The sequence below is a fragment of the Rhinopithecus roxellana genome, chromosome 1 (assembly GCF_007565055.1).
Source record: "Rhinopithecus roxellana isolate Shanxi Qingling chromosome 1, ASM756505v1, whole genome shotgun sequence".
Taxonomy (NCBI): domain Eukaryota; kingdom Metazoa; phylum Chordata; class Mammalia; order Primates; family Cercopithecidae; genus Rhinopithecus; species Rhinopithecus roxellana.
The window spans coordinates 59,726,947-59,751,516 of record NC_044549.1 but is presented as its reverse complement, the minus strand read 5'-3'; the positions used below and the strand labels follow the sequence as shown (position 1 = coordinate 59,751,516).

Here is a 24,570-nt window from a genome sequence, read left to right as displayed (position 1 = left end):
CCTCCCAAAGTGCTGGGATTACAGGCATGAGCCACCGCACCCGGCCCGAAGTGTAGTTTTTCTGATGAAGATATGTTTTCAGAAAACAGTTCTAAGAATTTACTTATAACTAAGTGGTAACTACTGTAAGGTTAATTTGTGTCCGTTTTTAATCTTAAACAGTATCAAGACATTCTTCTAAAAGTCTTATGTTTCTGTATTCAAGTAATAACAACAGTTAAAATAAGTTATCCTCTATTTCTGAGTTCATATTGCTTGGATTAAGCTCTGTAACCTTTAAAGTACTTTTAATCTGTTGCCTTTATACATATGCATTTTACCTTTTAGCAAATTAAGACCTTTTTGTAAGATAGACTGGAAATTAAATGTGTTTCTTTTTAGTACTTAAATACCTTTTCTCAAAACAAAACAAAAAACTCAAAATGCTTCAGTAATTCACAAATATGGTAAAGACAATTTACTCATAGAACTGTTTGGAATTCCCACACTGCCCTACTCTCAAGTAGGCTAAATTTAATATTTAGAATCAAATAATATTAAACAAGAAGGTAATGGTAGGTTTTTCCATTTGTTTAATATTAAACATTCTTATTGCTTCTACAGGTATAGGCACAGCATAGTAGATAGAGGTATTCCTTCCATTTTTATAAAATGCCATGCCGATTTGTCTCTTTTAAAATTACAGTCTTAATTTTTTAAAATATATGTTGTTCAAAAATCTGTGGTCAGGTTGGTAATAGGAAATATAGTCTTTTCTTCTTTTTTCTTCTTTTGGGAAACATAGTCTTATTTTGTTCCAAGCACTGTGTAAGGAATTCACTAATGTAGGATTATAATCCCATAATCATTGTTCTGAAATCCACAAAGCTCTAAAAACCACATATATTTTAATCCATTTGCTGTTAAATCTACTTTGGTGGTAAAGCATGCACTGCAATGACATAGGGCTATGTATAGTCTTTAACTCATTTGGTGTGAATACTCATACATTTTGCTGCAGAAATATTGTGTGAGATTATGGGGTACTCACCCAGGACTCAATGGGGGTATTAAGTTAAACGATGGGCATATCTTTTCTATTTTTTAAAGTTCAGGCACACACAGGGACCCAAGGATTTTGGAAAAGGAAGTGTGTACCCAGACTTTATCATCAAGTCAACCTTTTAAAGTGGATGCCATTATCACCCCCATTTTTAAAAATAAAGATTAATTGCTCAAGGTCATATGGCAAGTAAGTGGCAAAGCTGGGATTCTAATTTGTGCAGTTTGGCTCCAGAGTCCATGTTTTGAATTATTAACTATATGGTGCTACTTTTCCTACTGCTTTTCTGTAAAATCATAAGCATATAGATCAGTTATAGCAAAAATTTATTCATTAAAAATGTCAACACCTTTTAATTATGGTCTAACAGTTGGATATATCAGAGAACCAGTATACTATATTCTGCTGATATTGTTATCAATTTACTCATTGTAATTTGTTGGATTTGTCTCAAATTTTTTAAGCAATGCATTCTTCCATCTCTCTCTTTTTCTTCTTGCAATTTCGATAAAGTTTCTTATTTGTAGAAAAGTCTAGGTCATTTGTCCTATAGTTTCCCTCCATCTGGATGTTGATTTCTTACCTTTTGTTAGTGTGTTCTGCCTCCTGTGTTTAAATCTAAAGGCAATTATTTTTCAACAAAAATACTTCATTAGGTGGAAGTATATTCTTCCAGCAGGAGACAGATAATGTCCCATGGTTTTTCAGTTGTGATAAAGAAATCATTGATGATCACTTCTTAAATCTATTAGTTTACAGAACTTGTGGAGTGGTATTGTCATTTCTTTTTCATTTAGTAGTTGGAATGTTTCCATAAAAAAATTTACTTCAGTTATTTTGTTACTTGCATCATAATTCATATAGGAAAGACAGTATAAATATTCCTGATTCTTTCCCTTTGTTTACCAGTTTTCAGAGTAAGAGTTGGTTTCCTTCTATCATTAAAAATGAACGGTGATACCTTTTTGGCTTGCATGTTTGGTTGACTGGTTGTGTCTGATGTAATTATTTAAATTTATCTGTCCTTCATCCAATTAATTACCTTTATTTATGCTTTAAATTATCCTATCTTTGACCAGTAGGAAGGTTTTCAAGGTGGCTCCTGAGTCCTTTTGATATGACCCTAATAGCCTTTTGATTGCTTTGCTGCTTCCTGATGTAAGATATTGCAGGCTTATCTTGTACATTTCCTGCTCCAGACCCAAGATCATCCATTGTTCTACAGAGTCAGTGTTTCTTTTAATGGGAAATGGTTTGTAGAGATCACAGTGTGAGCACAAGGGGGTGCTTCTTTCTAGTGGGTAGCTTGTCTCTAGGCCTTTCCAATGGAGCATGTAGGAGAGATGTGTTTTTAAAGATTAACCATACTGTTAATCATACTGAGGCCTCTAAATGAAATTCAGAACTACAGGATGTTTATATAGCCTGATTAAGCTTTCATATCTCTATCTCATGTCAAAAATTTCAGCTTCAAAGGTACCATCATAATTACTTCAACTTGGTGTATCCCACAATACCAATATTGCCACCAACAATTTGGTTACAGAATGCAGTCTACAAGAGTTTTTTTGTACTTATTTTAGTCCTGAGATAACATCCCACTAAGTATATAAAAATTAAGTTTTAAAGTCACTTGGGATAGCTCCTCTGGGTGATATGCCACAATTGGAAAACATTTAGGTTCATTTAGTTTCATTTTACTTTCAAGGATTGCTTTTTAAAAATAGAATTTTGCTTTATAATGTAACATATTTACGTGGCTCCAAAGTCATGTCTTCAGGCCAGGCGTGGTGTCTCGTGCCTGTAATCCAAGCAGTTTGGGAGGCCGAGGTGGGCAGATCACTTGAGATCAGGAGTTCGAGACCAGCCTGGCCAATATGGTGAAACTTCATCTCTACTAAAAATACAAGTATTCCTCAGGCATGGTGGCACATACCTGTAATCACAGTTATTCAGGAGTCTGAGGCAGGAGAATTGCTTGAACCCTGGAGACGGAGGTTGCAGTGAGCCAAGATTGCACCATTGTACTCCAGCCTGGGCAAAAGAATGAGACTCTGTCTGTCTCTCTCTCTCTCTCTCTCTCTCTCACACACACACACACACACACACACACACACACAAATAAACAAAAACCAAAAAACAAAGTCATGTCTTCTTTGTTCCTTATACCCCTCCTCTTCCCTCCTTGCCCATATAGTCATTTTAAATATTAATCTACTTGTAAAATAATAATTAGTAAATATATATGTATACACATGTATACATACATTTTCCTCTTATAAAAATGGTATTTACATATTACATATTCTTTTCCCAGTCAATATCCTATAGTGTATAGAGATATTTCTCAATTCCTTTTTATGCATGCATAGTTTTACACTGTATGGATAAACCATAGTTTATTCAACCAACCTTCTATCGGTAGACATTTAAATTTTATGTCAACTCAAAGAAAATTTAAATTCTAACATTGATATTTTGGAGAGAAATTCTATTTGAGAATGGCTGTTGCAGAAAGAGAGACTCAATTTCATGTTCAAGTTTGTCATATCTGGTTTCCTGTAAGTCTGAATGACCATTCAATATGTAGCTGTTTAAAATAGCACCATGTAGCTAGGCGTGGTGACTCACACTTGTAATCCCAGCACTTCAGGAGACTGAGACTGGAAGATCACTTGAGGCCAGGAGTTGGAAATAAGTGCTGGGAACATAGCAAGAACCTGTTTCTACAAATAATAATAATAAAATAGTACCATGCACACGTCATACTAATTTGAACCTTTTTGTATGTGATAAAAACAGGATGGTAGCAAGTAAGCTGAGGCAGCTTTTTTTTTTTTTTTTTTTTTTTTTTTTTTTTTTTTTTTAGACAGGGTCTCACTGTGGCCCAGGCTAGAGTGCAGTGTCTCAATCATGGCTCACTGCAGCCTCAACCTCACTGGGCTCAAACGATCCTCCTGGGTAGCTGGAACTACTGGCATGAGCCACAGTGCCTGGCTTGAGGAAGCATTTAAAAAAACTACTGTCCTTATTAGTGTGGGATGGGTGAAGTATGCAAAGTATAAAATAATAGAGCAGTAATTCTGTTATAGGAAAGGGGTCCCGATCCAGACCCCAAGAGAGGGTTCTTGGATATCAAGCAAGAAAGAATTCAGGGCAAAGTGAAAGCAAGTTTATTAAGAAAGTAAAGGAATAAAAGAATGGCTACTCCATAGATAAAGCAGCCCTGAGGACTGCTGGTTGCCCATTTTTATGGTTATTTCTTGATGATATGCTAAATGGGTGGATTGTTGATGCCTCCTCTTTTAAGACCATATAGGGTAACGTACTGACATTGCCATGGCATTCGTAAACTGTCATGGCGCTGATGGGAGTGTAGTAGTGAGGACTACCAGAAGTCTCTTTCATGGCCATCTTGGTTTCAGTGGGATTTAGCTGGCTTCTTTACTGCAATCTGTTTTATCAACAAGGTTTTTATGGCCTGTATCTTGTGCTGACCTCCTATCTCATCCTATGACTTAGAATTCCTTAACGGTCTGGGAATGCAGCCCAGTAGGTTTCAGCCTCATTTTACTAAGCTCCTATTTAAGATGGAGTTGCTCTGGTTCACATACCTCTGACAGTTCCCTTAGAGGCAAAATCTTTTTAATAAAAAGAATAAATAAATACTGTAAAGTGCTTTAGAACAATGTTTGGCACATGTTAACCACCACATATGTTTTTGCTGTTGTTATCTGAAAAAAATTCCAGATAAGATTCCTAATTTAGCAAGTCACTAATGGAACTTGTAACAATTCTTAAGCAACATTACTTTAAAAAATTACGTAAAAAGCATGTAAGCCTTTGGAAACAAACTTGTTTCCTTATGATATTACTTAACTTCTGGTGACTTGATGCATTTGAGCATGTTTATTTTGAAGGCATCACCTTCATATAATCAGTTCAACGTTAGTCACTAATGATCAACTCTACTGTGCTGTAGATGGAATACTAGGCCTGGGGGAGCTTAGAGGAAACGACAATGGGGAATGAGAGTTCAAATAATTATAAATAACCAGTAATAAAGTAAATTAACAAAACCATAAAAATTAAACTCCACAGAGTAGTACTTGAACTTGATGCGTTTACAGATAGGTAAAACTACACTGTTTTTAAAATGTGTGTTGGCTCCAAAGTATCCTCACCATCACAAAGTGTATTCGGTGAACAATGTTCAGTCCTTAAATTTGGAAGTTAGGGGGGCAACTTCTGCCTGAAATAAGACAAAAGTAAAAATCCGCCACAGTGCAAGCAGAAGGGTCAGGTTTTCTATCCACCAGGCCCTAATATCCTCTGAGCGCTTTAACGCTCTCGCTCAAGGAGGCGCCGGCTGCTGCGATGGACATGGGCGTCCGGCTCCGGCACGTGCCGCGGGTCTTTCCAGGCCCTGGTGAGGGAGCTGGCGGACTCGCGCGAACCTTCGCGGCAGAGCGCCACGAAAGGCAGATGGTTCCCTCACTCTGAGCACCTCCCTGCCGCGCTCTCCGGGTCGAGGCCGCTAGCCGGATTGAAGCCGCTCCGCGCGTCGGGCCCCGCGCCCTGGCCCTTCCCGGGTGTCGTCCGGTCCTGTCTCTGCGGGGCCCGAGCCCGCCCACGGCGCCGGCTGGCCAAGGTGTCCCAGCTGCTCCTTGGCGCCCCCTGGCCCAGCTCCGGCGCCCAAGGTTTCCGGTGAGCAGCAGTAGCCGGTTATGACGACTCCCTCCTCTGCAACAGCCGCAGTCTCCTCCGCCTCCTCCTCGGTAGTCACGGCTGCCGCGGCTCCAGGTGGGACTCGCCCGCAGTCTGCGGAGCCTTTTCCCGCTCTCCTTACCACCGCGGCCGCGCTCTGCGCCGCTCTTGCCCCGGGTGGTTCCAGCTCCCGGCGCGGCTTCCCGGAGGGCTATAGCCTGCGCACTCACTCAGCCAGCGCCTTCCCATTCCCGGCGGGCCGGGAGGCGGGCGTCGGAAGCCGATCCTGGCCCTTCCCGGCCCGGGGCGCACGGCCCCTTCCCTGCGTCCGGAGCGCAGGCGGGCCCCGGGCCCTAGCCGCGTTGACCAGGTTTCCAGCCGGGGCGGAGCCGGTCCCCGGGACCCCTCCCAGGCGCGCTGGGGACCCGGGGCGCCGCGGTGTAGGGTGGCCGGCGACCCCGGGAGATCTCCGCCCCCAAAGCAGCCCCTGGCAGCACCCACGGTCCAGAACCCCAGCGCGTCGTCTCAGCCGCGGCGGGGCGCTCGCCGCTGACCCCTCAGCCCTGGGCCGGGACTGACGTTCAAGCGGACAGCTGGGCTCTTGGGCAGCCGAGCACTTCCTGAGCCCTGCCTGGCACCCGCCGAGAGACTTTTTGGCTCAAGTGGGGGCCAGCCATTGAGGAGTCATTCGGAGTCTCACGTGTTGAACTTTCCATTTGCCCACTGCCTTCTTTAAACTTTTCCAAGCTTTGTCGCTCTGCAACATTGCCCCATTTCGCCCGCTGTGTCAGCCCCAGGTTTTGCCTCCTATCCATCATCTTTCAGATGTTTCCCTTTTTTCCTCCCTCATTAGGCCTGTGGAAATCGAATCAAGGGTTTCTGGAGTGGAGTGAGTCCAGCTGCTTTGAGCTGAAGGAAAAGTAGCCTGGCCACCAAAGCGTCCCTGTGCTGGAGGAGTGCAGCTACCCATCCCCGCGGGCCTTGCAGGAGGACCGACACCAGGAAGGCTTTGTGCCAGGCCTGGCAGCCACCCCCACCCGCCTTATGCAAGTGGGTACATGCCGTCGCCAGAAGCCAGCTTTCTGATCTGCGTCTTTAGATTTTTTCCATCGCCTGAGCGTTACTTCTCAACTGATCGGTGAGTTTAGTGATGGCCAGAGCTCACTGGAGGACAATGGACTTGGATAACAAGGGTCAGGGCTTGGTCATAACAATGACTTTATTGCCGGGAAGGACAATTCAAAAAATAGGAAGGCCTGGGAACCCTCAGGCTCGCCACTCTAGGTGGGTAGCGCTGTGATTCAGCCAACAGGGATTACTGCTGTGAGAATGGGAAAGTTGTTTGCTCCTGAGAATGTTTGATCCACTAAGTATCCTGTTGGCCAGTTCCAGTGGATGCCTGTAGAAAGTGGGCCACCTCCTCCTGTTCCCCATTGGAATCTGGTCAGAGTTGCTTTGTTGGGGGTGGTGCCTGTGAACTCGGTTAGCAGTGTGGTATTCATTAAGGAAAAGAAAGCGCACCACACCGGCCAGGCCTTCTGGCTTAGGGTTATCCCGTTACATTATTTTCTTTCTTAATATTTCCTTTAATTCACAACATCACCTGAATGATCAAGTTTACTTTCGCATCCTTTTAAGGTAATATGTTTCATTTCTGACAGGTTTTAGAGACCTGAAACATCACAGAAGCTTCTGAGTGGTTCTGAGGATTCAAGAGGTAAATATTTTTATTTTAAGTAGAGTCATTGTTACTATGAATATGTGTTTTTAAATTTTTATAACACTACTGTCAACTCATTCTTGGGTAAAAGCCCCAAGTGAAAATATTATTATAATTCAGATCAGATTTACAGCAGATAACACCATACTCCTGAGGGCTGCCAAAGTGAAAATCCACAGTACTTAACTACTCCAGGGGGAAAAATAGGGGAAAAAGGGTTTCTTCTGGGTGTCCCCACTGTTCACTTAGAATTCCATGGCCTTGGAACTTGAGGTTTGATGGAACATAGCAGTCAATTTCCATTTTTCTTTCTTTCTTTTTTTTTTTTTTTTTTTGAGACAGGGTCTCCCTCGCGTTGCCCAGGCTGGAGTGCAGTGGCGAGATCACTACTCACTGCAGCCTTGACTTCCCAGGCTAAAGTGATCCTCTCACTTCAGCTGGGACTACAGCTGATTTTTTGTATTCTTAGCAGAGACCGGGTTTTACCATGTTGCGCAGGCTGATCTCAAACTCAGGGAGTCAAGCAGCTTATCTGCCAGTCTCGGCCTCTCAAAGTGCTGCTATTTCAGGGATGAGCCACCGCATTGGGCGTGCAGTCTGTTTCTAAAGGCTCCATCTTCACAGCCCATAATCAATGAAGACTAATTTCAAAACATGGGTTTTCCAGTATGACCCAGGAAACAGCAGTCCTAGCTGATGAACATACAATGTATATTAAGACTCATCATATGACCTCATATTAAGGTCATCCTGTGGAAAGACCACTTAAACAAAACAAAACAAAAAATAGAACAAAGATCCCACTAAAGTGACCTGAGAATGGCAGGATCATTGTCTGGGATATATAGGAGAAATCTGGTCTAAGAGATTTAACACTTACTGGGTAAGTTAGAAGTGCAGTGAGGTTTGTGACCATTGTCAGTGTTCACAGTGTAGAGGCGTGAAGGGAGAGTTTAAGGGCACAGTCTTTGACACAGACTGCTTAATATCATTCCTGGAGTTTCTAAGTCTTAGCTATTATCATAGCTGATTATTATACCTACTAGCATGTAAGCTTCATAAGGGCAAGGAGTTTAGTTCATGACTGCACCTTCGTTGCTGTATCCTGGGTTCAGAAGAGCTCCTGGAACATTGTGCTCACACCTTGATTGTGATTATAATTTTTTATTCAGCAGACACACGCTTGCTTGGAGCCATCCCACTCCCTTTGCTCTCTCACCGATGCTTTTCCCCCTACTCATCACTCAGCTCTCAGCTCCAATGTTATTTGGGCCCCTTTTCTGCCCCACATGGCTTTAAACATTTATTTAATAAACACTTCCATAGCATTTAGTGTGTGCCAGATAGTTTTCTAAACAGTTTACCAATAATTAACTCATTTAACTCACGACAGCTCTACGACGAAGGTTTATTATTATTTCCATTTTACAGATGGGGAATGCTTAGGTGCAGAAAGGTTAAGTAACTTGTTCAAGTCTTAACAGCTGGGAAGCTGCAGATTTGTGTTTCAAATGCAGGTGGTTAAGCTTTAAAGGTTCAGGTTCTTAACCACCATGCTATGTTGTCTATCACATTGCTTTATTTTATTTCGGGTATCACTAAACTGGATCCTATCAAGCCCTTCCATAATTTTTGTAAGTTAGAAAGTTTTATTGGAGCACAGCCTCATCCATTCTTTTATAATAGACCATGGCTACTTTCTGGACAGAGGCATTGTGTAGTTGCCACAGAGATCTTATGTCTGGCAAAGCCAAAAATATTTACTGCTTCTCCTTTACAGGAAAAGTTTGCTGGCCCCTAGTTGGTTTAAGTCACGGACCCAGTCATCAGCTGAAGTTGTTTATTTATTTGATTGCTTGTTTATGACAGTCGTACTAGGCTTAAAGGCACCATGAGAGCCAGGCTCTTTCTTGTTTTGTTCACCTCTGTATACCCATTTGCTAATGTGGTGCCTGGCACCAAGCAAGTGCTAAAAGAAAATTTAATAAAGGAACATTACTCAGTGGGATAGCAAAGTGCTTTGTAATTATACTTAGCTCTTGACCCTTTTGTTGTTGTTGTTGTTGTTGTTTTGGCTTTTAAAGGAAATTTGTTAACAAAGATGTCTTCAACTTGATCTCTAGGTTTACAGGTTGCTATGTTAATGTTGTTTGTCTTTGGAATCTTACTTCATGAAGTCCCACTGAGTGATCAGAATGAAGGTCCTCCTAACACTCCCAGCATTCCAGGCGAACCTCTGTATAACTATGCCAGCATCCGCTTGCCAGAGGAGCACATTCCCTTCTTTTTGCACAACAATAGGCATATTGCCACTGTCTGTAAGAAAGACTCTCTTTGTCCATATAAGGTAGGTATTATTTCTTCTTTCCTTATTTTTATGAGGATGCAATTTTGGCTGGCTTACTGGTTCTGCTTTATAACCTGAAGCTGAAGGTAGAATTCTAATTTTTGGTTGTCACTGTATAAGTTAATCATTGTTTCAGTTTCATATAATACTTCTAAGTGACTAAACTGCTTAAAATTATGTCCCATTTGTAAGAGAGAAATTTAAAATCTAAATCACTTCTAAAACAAGTAGCCAATACTATTTGTAAACTCTGTAAAGAAGCAATTAGATTTTATGCAGGAAAGAACATCTTGTTTAAAGTAACTAAAGAATTTCACACCTCTTCTTTCTTAAATGGCACATAAGAGGATCGCTTAGCACTTAATTTCAGTAATGATACCTCAGCCTCTGACTCCACATAATTAAGCCTGTTACTGTGGCTTTCTTTCTGTTTTAGAGGAGTTGGAAAGGTCTCAAATAGGAGCCCATTAAGACATCTCACAGGGCCTCAGAGATCAAAGCTGGGCATTGTGAGACACTTCCTTTCCCATGGTGCTGGCACAGGAAGCATATGGAAAAGCAGACTTGGGAATCAGACCAGCATCGCTTCTGGGGCCGTGCAGAAGAGCATTTTGAGCTCCTTGTCCAGCAGCAGCTGGGTGGTTCCCAAGGGTGGCAGAGTTGTCCATGTGTTGTGGGGTCTCTGCTGATCTTGATGGCTGAGTGAAGTTGCTGATTCATTCACTTTAGCTGTGATTCCTTTGATAGCACAAATTCCAGTTTATATGTCTTTTAGGGACTGATTTTAGAATCTGCTTGCTCAGTGAGAAAGGCAGTTTCTTAAGCTACTTCAAGAAATTCAAATTCAAGTGGTCTTTGAGCATCTAGGTAAAGCCCAGACTTTTGGTTAGGGGACAGATATGGTGGGGGTGATGAGGAAGGAGGATTGTTAAGAACCTTGAGACTGCTCTTTTTAGAATTAGCTGTAAGTTTTAAATTTATTATGATAATACGACATATTATAAAATGTAAATATGAATGCTCTATAATGATTTGTTTTCTTAATGGAAAAATGTAAGAGTCTTCTCTAAATGTCAGAAGAAGGGAAATCAATGTAAGTTTTATGTTCTAGAAACACCTAGAAAAGCTAAAGTACTGCTGGGGTTATGAGAAATCCTGTAAACCAGAGTTCAGGTTTGGTTACCCAGTTTGCAGCTATGTCGACATGGGATGGTAAGTTTCCATATGGAATACCCTCTTCAAGTCTTCTTCTTTCTATACAGTGTATGTTTATGCCCCAATTTCTAGCTAGATTCTTTTGGTTTTAGATAGTAATTCATTTCGATATTAATTTGCTTACACAGTCATGAATTCAACTTGACTATTTCACTCTGGGATAGGAATATCTGTCATTTCCTCTGCCAGAGGGAGAAACAGCTGGGACCATAGATGATGTTTTCCCCCATTGTATACTAAGATAAATGGATGGTTTCCTCTTGATTCTTCCTGGGAGAATTAAGTGTAATTAGTACTTCTAATATATGCAGTGTTAATGTGGTAAAGAAAACATAGTAATTAAGAATGCATCATTGTCTTCAATTTCAGGGGATAACTTCATACATGCCTGTTACATATTTTTATGATAAGGGAATAATTCTGTGAATAACTTAGTTTGGTAATTTCATGTAGTGAGGCATAGTTTTGGAAAAACTATGATAGTATACTGTAACAAAATTAAAGTAATAAGGAACCTCTAGCATTTTAACCTTTAGAATAAAAATTCAAGGTCCAAAAAAAGTAAAAAGAAAAAAACCACAGAATATTTTTATTTGCAAATAGGACGGACACTCTTGAGTCAGCTGAGGACATATTCTGGAAACAGGCTGACTTTGGATATGCCAGAGAGAGGCTGGAGGAGATGCATGTGCTCTGTCAGCCTAAGGAAATGGTGGGTATTTCGCTCCTTACTAAATAAGCTTGTTTATTTAATTTTAATTTTATTTATTTTTGAGACGGAGTCTCTCTCTGTTGCCCAGGCTATAGTGCAGTGGCACAATCCCGGCTCACTGCAACCTCTGCCTCCCGAGTTCAAGGGATTCTCCTGCTTCAGCCTCCCGAGTAGCTGGGATTACAGGTGTGTGCCACCGCTCCCAGCTGATTTTTGTATTTTTGGTAAAGACAGGGTTTTGCCATGTTGCCAGGCTGATCTCGAACTCCTGACCTCAAGGGATCCGCCCACCTCAGCCTCCCAAAGTGCTGGGATTACAGGCATGAGCCACTGTGTTCAACCAAGCTGTTTTATTTTTATTACTTATTGATTATTGATTTTTAATATTTATCATTTAGATTGTAATGTAAAAATAAGATAGACGGCACTATGAAAGGAATTCCTCACTCTCACTTAGTTATTGGCTTAGAATTTTATGTAACTTTCCTAAATAGGTTGTTCTCTTTCCTTTGGAAACCCCGTCCTCCTTATCCCACGTTTATCAGATAGTCATATTTTAAGACAGTCGAAATATTTTTAGGTTTAGAATCTTTCCCCCAAACATATGCTAAAGAAGAGAAGTTGATAAATTGCATCTTTACAAATTTATTCTCAGATACTTTGGGACAGATGATATAACACCACCATACTGCTCTGTGTTTGCCCAGAGCTTTACAGTTTGCAGAAAGCTTTTATGTATGTTATCTGGTTTGATGCTCATAAGCATTATAGCCGATACTACTGATGCCACTTTATCAGTGTGGAAAACGGGGTCCTCAGAGGAGTTAAGCAACTTCTCCAAGATTGCACAGCTACCCTTTAGAATTAATTATACATCTAGGATTAAAATGCAGGTTTTTTCCAGTTTACTTTCAACCACACCATATTGTACCTCAGTGGATCAGATAAACACGTTGTCAAGAGGTGGTTTGGGGTAGTAAATACAAGAGCAGGCTCTCAACTACAACTCAGATCCTGAGTCTTGGACAAGGTACTTAGGCTTTCCTTGTTTCAATTTCCTCTGCCTTAAAACCATGCCCATTATGTAGCATATGGTAAGGAAGGAATGAGGTTCTGCAGATAAAAATGCTCAGTGCAGCAGGGCCTGGTTCCCAGCAAAGGGCTCAGCATTATTTTTTAAAGGTTGATGAAGTTGTAAGCACTTACGATTAAGGTACACTATTCTTTAACTCAATGATCCTGAACCCCGAGTCTCTGACATCTCAGGGGTCTCCAATCTCCAACCACAGTGGGGACCTAAAAAAATTTTTAAATTTACTCACGTTCAAAAACTGATTATATGCTTTATAGAGCTATTGGGGGGTGTCACGTAATAGAGCTTTGAGCATTCTAGCAAGGAGAATGAGGCCTGAGGATGTGAGGCATGCCATTAAACTGCACGGCTGCAGGGTATCTTTAACAGAGTTCTGTTCTGTCTTGCACACTTGGCTCAAGTCTAGCTATTCACATGGAAAAGGCAAGAGAAGAATGACAACCCCTATCTTGCACGCCTCTTTCAAGATGGCTTGTAGAATGTTCTTTTGGCTAAGATTTACCTTGATTTGCTTTGTGCTAGCAGAGTATGATTGTCTTAGTTGTTTGGGCTGTTATAACAAAATACCATAGACTGGGTGGCTTCTAAACAATATCATCACATTGGGGGTTAGAATTTCGACATATAAATTTGGCAGAGACACAAACATTCAGTCCATTGCAATCTTTTACCAACTACAGACTCCAAAACGCCATGCAGGTCAAGATTAAGGCTTTGTGTTCATTGGGAGTTATGGGAAAAACAATTAAAATGACATTTAAATCGATAAATAAAACCCAGAGCAGATAAAAGTGTTTGAAGCTCTCAGCACAACCCAGATTGGTTGAAATAGAATCAGACTCTAGTAGCTGACTCTTCAACTCCTTTCTTCAATTATTTAGAAAATATTGCCCTCATGTTGCTGTTGAGATAGAGGCTCCCACAAGCTTTACGGTTTGCAGAAGGTACCTCTTATTAAAACTGGCAAACTTCCCTCCCCGCTTTTAACGTCTCTTACGTGTGCATTTTTCCTTGTTTCTTTTGGCTTGCTTTTGGAAGCTGCTTTTTCACATAGCTGTGGGGGTAGTAGTACTGTTTCTGGGTGCTTTTTTTTCTTTTAAAGGGAACTGAACTGAGCCACCTATACAGATCTTGGCTTTAAAATTTGAGGTGACAGATTGTTTGGGAGTTCTCCATAGTAACTTAAAAGTGGGAAACTGGCAAAATATGCTTGGCCAGGGTCGGCTGGGAAGGAGAAAATATCCTTCAGCAGATGCAGTCTTTGGAGAGCTTTCCTTGTCACATCGTGTGGTTTGAACGTGAGGGCGTCCATGCTGTCAACATGTCTAGCAAGTCTGGGTGAGTCTTTGCTGTGTTAATACTCAGGGTCATTTTTTTCTTTTGCACAACCTTCAGAGTGACTCAAGTCTGATGTGTTCCCGTTATCTTCAGTACTGCAGAGCAACCAATCTCTACCTTGATTTAAGAAACATCAAAAGAAATCATGACAGGTACTTAAGTGGTTAATGTTAACATCTAATATAAATTCTGAAATATTTTCAGATTCAGGGATTTTTTTTTTTTTTTGAGACGGGGTCTTGCTCTGTTGCCCAGGCTGGAGTGCAGCGGTATAATCATGGCTCACTGCAGCTGTGACCTCCCAAACCCAAGTGATCCTCCCACTTGAGCCTCTCAAGTAGCTGGGACTACAGAAGTGCACCACCAAGCTTGGCTAGTTTTTTAATTTTTGAAGAGATGGGGTCTCCCAGCATCGCCCAGGCTGGTCTAAAACTCCTGAGCTCAGGTGATCCTCCCACCTCAGCCTCCCAAAGTGCTGGGATTATAGGTGTGAGCCACCAAGCTTGGCTGAAGGAATATTTCTTGAATTTGTTTTTGATGATATGGCAGAGGGGTTGGGGAATGGATGGGGGATGGATGACTCAGACAGGCCACAAGTTGATTGCATCACAAAGTTGGGTTGTGGATACATTAGGTCCTGATATGATTCTGTTACTTTCTTATACACTTGAAATTTTCTATTATAAATAGTTGAATTCTTTTAAAAAATTGAGTTTGGAAATTGGTAATCCTCTTTAGTTACAACCCACGTGCTTGGGTCATGAAGAAGTTTTCTGAACTCAATTTAATGTTTTGTTACACACCAGATTTAAGGAGGACTTTTTCCAGAGTGGTGAAATTGGAGGGCACTGTCAACTTGACATCCGTACATTGATGTCTGAAGGTCAGCGCAAAAGCCCTCTGCAGTCATGGTAAGATATTTTTAACATGTCTGTTTCAGAAATATTTGCCTTTATTTTTGGCACTTGCAAATATTAATGGGGACTCTCAAATGGAAAATGTTACTTCATTTGTACATAATTTGGCATGAGCTTCTGGGAACTGGTAGAAACCGAGTGAATCCCTCAGTTGCATCTGAATTAAATATGTGTTTATAATAGTAGATATAGTACTTACTGTTTGCTAATGAAAGAAAAAAATCAGCTCAAAAATCCATTTTTATTAACTCACGATTGCTGAGTTTTATTCACTTACAAAGTTACATAGATTACTTACATAATGTTAATTTTTAAGGTCAAGCGTCCATGCCAAGGCCAGGAATGGTGGCTCATGCCTATAATCGCAGCACTTTGGGAGGCCAAGGTAGAAGTATTCTTGGAGCCCAGGAGTTCAAGGCCAGCCTGGGCAACATGATGAGACCTCATCTCTAAAAAATAAAAATGTCTTTTGGGGAACACATTTAAAAAACAATACACATATATTAAAATATGTAACAAGCATACAGAAAAAGGTACAGTTTGGATTGTGAAAAAGTGAACCCACCTATGTAACTTTTACTCAGGTCTAAAAATAGAACATTGTCCGCACCTCAGGCTCCCTCCCAGGCTCTACCCCCATCCCCCTTTCCAAAGGTAAATGCTACTCTGACTGTTAACATCATTGGCCAGCTTTTTGAATTTAAAAAATTTTTATTTTAAAATAATTTTAGACTCAGAAGTTTAAAAATAGTATGTATTAGTCCGTTCTCAAGCTACTATAAAGATATACCCAAGACTGAGTAATTTTTAAAGGAAAGAGGTTTAATGGACTGACAGTTCCACATGGCTGGGGAGGCCTCACAATCATGGTAGAAGGCAAAGGAGGAACAAAGGCATGTCTTAAATGGCAGCAGGCAAGAGAGTGTGTACAGAGGGAAATGCCCTTTATAAAACCATCAGATCTTGAGAATAGCACAGGAAAAACCCACCCCCATGGTTCAGTTATCTCCCACCAGGTCCCTCCCATGATGGGAGCTACAATTCAAGATGAGATTTGGGTGGAGACACAGCCAAACCATATCATAATACAAGGAGAACTTGTACATTGTCTAATTCCCTGAGCTTCCTCTAATGATAATATCTCATATAACCGTGGCACAATGATCACAACAATGAAATTGACATTGGTACAGTAGTATTAACTTGTGCAGGTTTCACCAGCAATTACCTGCACTCATTAAAATTTTATCATGTGTGTAGGTGTGGGTGTGTAGGTAGGGAGAGGTAGAGGAAGTGGGAGGGGGAGGCGGGGGTGGGGACCACCACAATCAGGATGCAGAATCCTTCCATCATCCAAAGAAACTCTCCTGCTACTCCTGTATAGTCACATAGGTTACTTACATAATGTTAATTTTTAAGGTCAAACGTCCATGCCAAGGCCAGGAATGGCAGCTCATGCCTATAATTGCAGCACTTTGGGAAGTCAAGGCAGGAGTATTACTTGAGGCCAGGAGTTCAAGACCAGCCTGGGCAACATGATGAGACCTCATCTCTAAAAAATAAAAAATAAAAAATAATTAGCTGGGTGAGGTGGCGTGCTGCTATAATCCTAGCTACTTGGGAGGCTGAGCTGGGAGGATTGCTTGAGCTCAGGAGGTTGAGGCTGCAGTGAGCTATGATTGTACCACTGCACTCCAGCCTGGGTGATGGACCAAGACCCTGTCTCAAAAAAAAAACCAAAAAACAAAAAACAAAAAAAGCATGCTGAACAAACCTTTTTTTTTTCTTTTCCTTAAAGAGGCCTCACTGCCTGGCTGCAGATCATTCAGAATAATAATCTTCCACACATTTATCTGGCATTTTGCAGTCTGCAATGCAGTCTCTCAAGTCACTTAGCAGACTTTTACAAGAGGTAGTTTCTATAATCAAGTGGGCTTTTTGATTCCTGGTACTTTTTGATATTTGATTCCACATGGTAGTTGCACAGGGCATAATTGTATTAGTTACTTATTGCTGTGTGACAGGTTATTCCAAAGTGTACCCTAGGGTCTATTTGTATTTATTACCTATTGTGTATAACAAATCACTCTAAAATTTAGCAGCTTAAAATACAGACATTTATTATCTCGCAATACTTCTGAGGGTCAGGGTTTGGGAGCAGCTTGGCTGAGTTGGCCAGGGCTGTAGCTATCTCTAGACTCAACCTGGACCTGGGGAATCTGCTGCTAAACTCACTCAGGTTGTTGTAAGCCTTGTTTCCTCTTGGCCAGGGACTTCAGTGTTGATCCTATGGGCCTCTCCCTACTGCTGCTCACAGCATGGCTCCTGGTTTTCCCAGGAGCACATGGTCTGAGGGAGTACATGCTCTGAGATGGAAGCCACAGTACTTGTATGGCTTAATCCCAGAAGTGTCCTACCATCAGGACTGCTGTATTCTGCCTGTTGGGAGTGAGTCACTAAGTCCAGCCCACTCTTAAAGGGAGGGAATTAACTTCTTCCTCTTGAAGGCAGAGGTATTAAAGAGTTTGTAGACCTATGTTTGAAACCACCACACTATGTTGGCGTTGTGTTTTAAAAGGATCTATTTGATATTTGTTTTACATGAGGTATGATCTTAAGGAAGAAGTACAGACGATCCATGCTTGGGATTGTCTTCTTTTGTTTGGAAGAAAATTGTGCTGTGTGGCTTCCAAAGATGTTTTCCAAGAGATAAACTTCCTTTCTTCTGGGACACTTAGCTGTCTCTGCTGTCTTTCTGAGGCACTGGGTGATTCTTGGAATGCTGTCTCTCAGAATCTAAGAAGTCTGTCAAGAGTTCCTCTGGCTCATTGTTCTTTTTGAGCCTCATTGGGAAATCTTTTGAGTCTTCTCCTTTTACTGGTAGGTTATTTAGACAACCCAATATATAAATATCTTTTTTGTGTGGTAAGTTCCCAATCTATCTATCTTGCACATAAGACTGAATTTTAAAATCATTTTTGTTCCTTGTCATTTTTTTTTTTTTTTTTTTGAGATGGGGTCTTGCTCTGTCCCCAGGCTGGAGTGCAGTGGCGCGACCTTGGCTCACTGCAAGCTCCGCTTCCCGGGTTCAAGCGATTCTCCTGCTTCAGCCTCCTAAGTAGCTGGGACTACAGACGCTCACCACTATGCCCGACTAATTTTTAGTAGAGATGGGTTTCACCATGTTGGCCAGGATGGTCTTGATCTCCTGACCTTGTGATCGGACTGCCTCTGCCTTCCAAAGTGCTGGGATTACAGGCGTGAGCCACCGCACCTGGCGTGTTCTTTGTCTTAACATTAAAATTGATATCAACCTATATAAATGTCAGTAAGTTTTAGAAGTTACAGGTGTCCATAGGAGTGTCTCTACCAACTAGAGGTAAAATATGCCTAATGAACAGATCGTAAGTTACAATGTTGTAATAGGAAGTTTGGGAGAATCAGTTTAAAGTCATATCCCAATTCATAATTTCAGGTTTGCTGAGCTACAAAGCTATACTCAGCTCAACTTCACACCTATAGAAGATGCTAAGTGTGACATTGTCATTGAAAAACCAACATATTTCATGAAATTAGATGCAGGTGAGAAGTTAATTTGTCTGTTATTTGTGTATTTGTTAATGAGATATTATTCCTTTTTTTGGATGCAGTAGTTCTCTACAAATTGTTTGGAAGCAGTATGACGAACAGTAGATTTGTTTTTTTTTGCTTCCTTCTCTGAAGAAGTAGTTGAACTAGTTTGAACTTCCCATTATTTTATACCTTTGGCATTTTAGAAGAAACCTTCACATTTATATCAAAGGACTTAACCAAAATCAAAGGATGAGAGATGAAGGCATATTTATGCTTTTGTAACTAAATTTACCCCATCTCGTTTCTCTAATCACTTGGTTTAGATTGTCTTTCATTAAAAGATGTTTAAAATCAAAAGCCGGACTGGGTGCGGTGGCTCACGCCTGTAATCCCAGCACTTTGGGAGGCACAGGCAGGCAGATCATGAGGTCAGGATATCGAGACCATCCTGGCCAACATGGTGAAACCCCATCTCTACTAAAAAAATACAAAAAATTAGCTGGGTGTGGTGGTGGGCGCCTGTAGTTCCAGCTACTCAGGAGGTTGAAGCAGGGGAAACACTTGAACCCAGGAGGTGGAGGTTGCAGTGAACCAAGATTGCGCCACTGCACTCCAGCCTGGCGACAGAGCAAGACTCTGACTTAAAAATAAAAAATAAATTTAAAAAAATATTAAAAGCCGTGTGTATAGTATGGGTGGGAAAGAAGTGTCCATGACCTGCGCTAGCAAACCTTCTATATCATTTCCATTACTAAAGTGAACTTAAAATTCTTCTGGAAGTTACCAGTGTAATTTATTCTTGAAATAAAATTAAAATTATTTTATCATTTAGACTTATAGCCTCTTTCTCAGCTTGCAAGTAGAGCTTTAACTTTGCAAACTAGTTACACTGGAGAGGAGAAACACAGATTGTACTATATTGTCTTTCTCATTATGAGAGACAGGGATTACTGTGCTAGATCATATCAAAATTCATGAGAGGTTGGGTTTACAGTGAAATATAGAGAGGCTCTGTCACACATATTTCAGAATTACTATAATTTATTGATCATAGTTTTAATGTGCTCTGCCTTCTGAAGTCATAATTCTAATATTACAAAGTATTAAATTCAGAAATCAGACAAGTTTAGGTTTTTGAACTAAGAGCAAGTAAAAATGCTATGTTCCAGGTTTTGACTCGTTTTTAAAATATGAAGATTAAAAAGGGGCAAAGAAAACACTGATCTGCCTGTAAAAGTGGCAAATATGTGTGAGCTATTAAATTTATGCAGATACTTATACAATAAAGTATATAAAGTGAGAATAATGGGCTAGAGTAGACATGTCCCATTTCTTTCCTATATTCATAACTCTACTTTTTTTCTTCTAAATTATGTTGTCTTCCAATTTTACTTTTCTTTCTTTAGAGACAGGGTCTTGCTCTATTGCCCAGGCTGGAGTACAGTGCCATGATCACAGCTCACTGCAGCCTCAACCTCCTGGGCTCAAGTGATCCTCCCACGTTGGCCTCCCAAGTATTTGGGACCACAGGCATGCACCACCATGCCTGGCTAATTTTTAAAATATTTTTTGTAGAGACGGGGTCTCACTAGGTTGCTCAGGCTGGTCTTGAACTCCTGGGCTTAAGTGATCCTCCTGCCTTGGCCTCCCAAAGTTCTGGGATTACAGGTGTGAGTAACTGTGCCTGGTTCAGTTTCCCCTTCCATTACCTTAGGAAAATGAGAATTCTACAGATCAAGACTCATTAGGGGTCACATTTCTCAAGGATGGAGCTTATGTTTTCTTCTCTGTTTATAAATTCTTACAGCCCCAAGCACTGATTTGTGCCTGCTGCATTCCTCAGTAACTGTTAGGAACTCACTAAATGTTATGTGAAAGAGCTCGTGTGTGCTCTATGGTTAACCTGGGAAAAGAGGATGGATTCCGATAGAACTTTATTTTTCTTGTTGATTTGAAAATATATTCTTTGCCAGGTTTTTTCTGGATGAAAAAATTAGCCCTTCCAAACAATCATCTAAGATAACCATGCTGAAAAAAACAGAGTATTTTTATACTGTTACTTCTGGCACACAATGTTATTATTCACTGTGGGAATGAAGTCAGAATATTTTATGATTTCTGCTTTTGAGACTCCCTGTTTTTCTTTTACTTAACATTTTCCCACCTTTAAAATGCATGCTCTAAGTGTCAGTTCTTGGAATTTCATCCCATTTAGATTTGTACATTTCCAGGATGAATATTGGGTCCTGCATACCTAAGTAGAGAGGGTGTACGTTCTATTTCTTTTTAATGAGTGGCATGTGAACTTACAAATAGTGGCACCCACAGCCCTCTCCACTCTATCTGACCTAGTGGGATCCAACTAGTCTTCATTCAGGTCTTCCTATGTGCCTGGCACCGGGATGGGTACTTTAAGATGTATTATCTTTGGGTTTCTCATAATAAAGCTGGCACTTAGGTAACTATTTCCCATTTCTATAGAGAAGCTAAAACTTAGGGACTTGATGAACTCATCTAAGAGTGTTGCACATGCATGGCTGTGCTGGAATTCAGCTTCTTACTCCAGAATTCCTTCTCTTTCAATCAGAACACACGACATTCACCTCTTTTATATGATAGTTGGTTAATGTTTTTCCAGGAATGATATATATATAATAATTAAATAGGGAAAAAAGAGATAGGAATGAAAATTACCAAAATGTTAGTTGCCATCATTGCCAGTACTTCCATGATGAACAGATGTTGCTTGATTGCTTTTTTTTCTTTTTCTTTTTCTTTTTTTTTTTTTGAGATGGAGTCTCACTTTGTCACTCAGGCTGGAGTACAGTGATATGATCTTGGTTCACTGCAACCTCCGCCTCCCAGGTTCAAGCAAATTCTCCTGCCTCAGCCTCCCGAGTGGCTGGGATTACAGGCAGGTGCCACCACGCCCGCCTAATTTTTGTATTTTTAGTAGAGACGAGAGTTCACCATGTTGGCCAGGCTGTTCTTGAACTCCTGACCTCAAGTGATTGGCCTGCTTCAGCCTCCCAAAGTGCTGTGATTACAAGTGTGAGCCACTGCGCCTGGCCCCTTAATTGACTTTAAAAAATAAACGATCAAGCTAGGCATGGTGGCACATGCCACCATAGCAAGACCCTACCCCTGATAAAAATAAATAAATAAAGTCAGAAGAAATAATGAGTTGTCTTCCTGGCCCTGTAGTTCAACTCGGTTTTGAGTTAAATAGACCTACCTTGTTTTTTTCTGGGAACTTAATCATCATTTGTTACTTGGGATATATGGGGAAATGCATTCCTGATTTTAAATAACCAATTTTAGAGTGACTTTTGAAACCCAATCAGGCCATAAATTGAGAACTACCTATCATTTCATGTTTGGAAAAACAAAACAGTTATTTTTTCCCCATTTATTTCAACTAAAATTCTCTTAAACTGTAAATAGATGGGATAGAATTAAACTTGCTTGATCATGTACTCTTTGGTGTTAATTAATGTAGTTTCATTTTCCAACACTAGGTGTTAACATGTATCACCACTTCTGTGATTTCATCAATCTTTATATTACTCAGCACGTTAATAACTCATTCAGTACTGACGTGTACATCGTGATGTGGGACACCGTAAGTAAGAATGTGCTCTCCGCTTCAGTACTGTCTTTCCCTTGTATCAGTGTGTGACTCTGATGTTGTGAAACAGAATTTTCAAAGACACATACTTTTCAATATACACACCTGCACATATGCGGATGGGTGCGAATGTATCTGTACATATATGTGTTGACATGTGCATATACATATAGGCAGATAGGTATGTATGTGTGTACCTTTGTTCTTTGAATTTTAGAATGAGGCAGTGGGGAAGGTTTCTTTCCCTTTCTGGATGGGTGGAGCGCCAAAGGCCAGAGATTTAGTGACTTTGGCTCAGTGTTCCTCTGGGACACACATATGGAAGACTGCCATTCAGCTGGGCACGGTGTCTCACACCTGTAATCACGGCACTTTGGGAGGCCGAGGCGGGTGGATCACTTGAGGCCAGGAGTTCGAGACTAGCCTGGCCAACATGGTGAAATCTTGTTTCTACTAAAAATACAAAAATTAGCCAGATGTGGTGGCACATACATGTAGTCCCAGCTACTCAAGAGGCTGTGGTCGGAGAACCACTTGAACCCGGGAGGTGGAGGTTGCATTGAGCCAAGATCATGCCACTGCACTGCAACCTGGGTGACAGAGCAAGACTCTGTCTCAAAAAAAAAAAAGCTGTCGGCCGGGCGCGGTGGCTCAAGCCTGTAATCCCAGCACTTTGGGAGGCCGAGACGGGCGGATCACGAGGTCAGGAGATCGAGACCATCCTGGCTAAGACGGTGAAACCCCGTCTCTACTAAAAAATACAAAAAACTAGCCGGGCGACGTGGCGGGCGCCTGTAGTCCCAGCTACTTGGGAGGCTGAGGCAGGAGAATGGCATAAACCCAGGAGGCGGGGCTTGTAGTGAGCTGAGATCCGGCCATTGCACTCCAGCCTGGGCTGCAGAGCGAGACTCCGTCTCAAAAAAAAAGGCTGTCATTCACTCAACCTCTATAACCTATGTTGGAAGTGCTTGCCTCTGTTTACTGTTTGGCCTTTTGCATTTACTGTCTGCCTTTGCTTAATAGCAGCTTCCCCGTTACTATGTCCTTTGTGCTGAATTATGCTGTGAGTTTCAGCTCACTGTATAGGGCAGTTCTTAGGCATGCACATAAATACATGCATTGAGTGACACCTGCTATTTATTTGTTTTTAGTGCAGTCTTTTTTTTCTTCTCTCTCTTTGCCTGCCTTTTCCCTGCTTCTTCCCATATCTGGCCCCTCCACCTGCTAAGGAAACCCCAAGTTGTGCCCCAGAATCTTCAGCTCTGAAATGAGATAGTGAGATAATGACACTTACCTAGGTGTCATTTTGAGAATGAACCATATGGTGCATGAACAGTCACAATGCCTGGTACACAGTACTTGTGCTCTGAATGTTAACTGTGACAATTACAGTAAGGAGAATAAATGGTTTGTAGTGTACACGAGAGAGGTTGCCTAAACTGGGAAGTTGGAACACCCACCAAGGGGTCATATAAGGTTCCACTCAACATTCTGACTCACGACATTCATATGCTCGGCTCTTGGTGTGAGTCTATTCAGGATGACATTGCAGGGGAACCACAGCTTGCTGGCAGGGCATCCTTAGGTGTTTCTTGCAGAGGGAGTGCTAGCAGTTCACACAGCACAGCTCAGGTGCAAGGAGACAAGATTTGCCTGGGGCAGGTACAGGCGATGCCTTGGCTTAAGAGCCTTATATCCTGTTGAGGCCAACATCTCCTGACACAACTGCATTGGCAAAGTCCCCAGGATCCCTGAAAGAGACATGCCTGGTTCCAGGAGTCAGTGTACTCAGGAAATCTGGAACATGGCTTTCCCAGTCCAGATGCAGTTTACCCATCAAGCATCTATCTGTTTAGATCAGAAGCAATGCTGCCTAGGCACACGGTTGACACAAGGCATTGCCATTTCCAGAGAGCCGAGTTAGCTAGTTAACAGGAGGTCAACTTCTCGTGCAGAAGGAGAGATAGTTTTGCTGACCCTTTTTTCACTGATAAGAGGCTTGTAGTAGAGCTGTGTAAAAAGGTTTTCAGGATCACTGGGGCTAGACTTTGAGTTAGATTTGAAGTCTGATGAGACTATAATTCTTGGCATGTTAATGCTTTCTTTTATTTTCTATCTATATGCATTTACGTTTCCCTTTTGTATTTCAGTTTTGCTGCCACCACAGTTTCATTTCTTGGAAATGTTTTGTGAGCAAAGGGAACAACAGTCCCTTTCTTTTCTTCTTTTTGTATCAGTGAAGTCAGGTCACACTCAGCAGCTGTTACAAGCCCTAAAT

General features: G+C 41.2%; 1 protein-coding gene across 4 annotated transcripts in view; it reads left to right on the top strand.

The window, feature by feature from the left end:
* The first annotated feature begins 5,738 nt into the window (after window positions 1–5,738).
* The window catches only part of EOGT (EGF domain specific O-linked N-acetylglucosamine transferase), a 38,133-nt gene continuing 19,301 nt past the window's right edge, over window positions 5,739–24,570 (top strand). The window contains exons 1-10 of one of the 4 annotated variants that reach the window (XM_010383050.2): window positions 5,739–5,845; window positions 6,603–6,887; window positions 7,411–7,466; window positions 9,593–9,816; window positions 10,928–11,028; window positions 11,635–11,743; window positions 14,232–14,326; window positions 14,981–15,085; window positions 18,567–18,673; window positions 22,183–22,286. In XM_010383050.2, the coding sequence (XP_010381352.1) occupies window positions 9,607–9,816; window positions 10,928–11,028; window positions 11,635–11,743; window positions 14,232–14,326; window positions 14,981–15,085; window positions 18,567–18,673; window positions 22,183–22,286 (831 nt within the window). In that variant the 5' untranslated portion in view covers window positions 5,739–5,845; window positions 6,603–6,887; window positions 7,411–7,466; window positions 9,593–9,606. Of the gene's footprint in view, window positions 5,846–6,375; window positions 6,888–7,410; window positions 7,467–9,592; window positions 9,817–10,927; window positions 11,029–11,634; window positions 11,744–13,698; window positions 13,781–14,231; window positions 14,327–14,980; window positions 15,086–18,566; window positions 18,674–22,182; window positions 22,287–24,570 lie in introns of those variants that run through there. The other 3 variants (XM_030916709.1, XM_030916675.1, XM_030916739.1) reach the window with 3 other exon arrangements.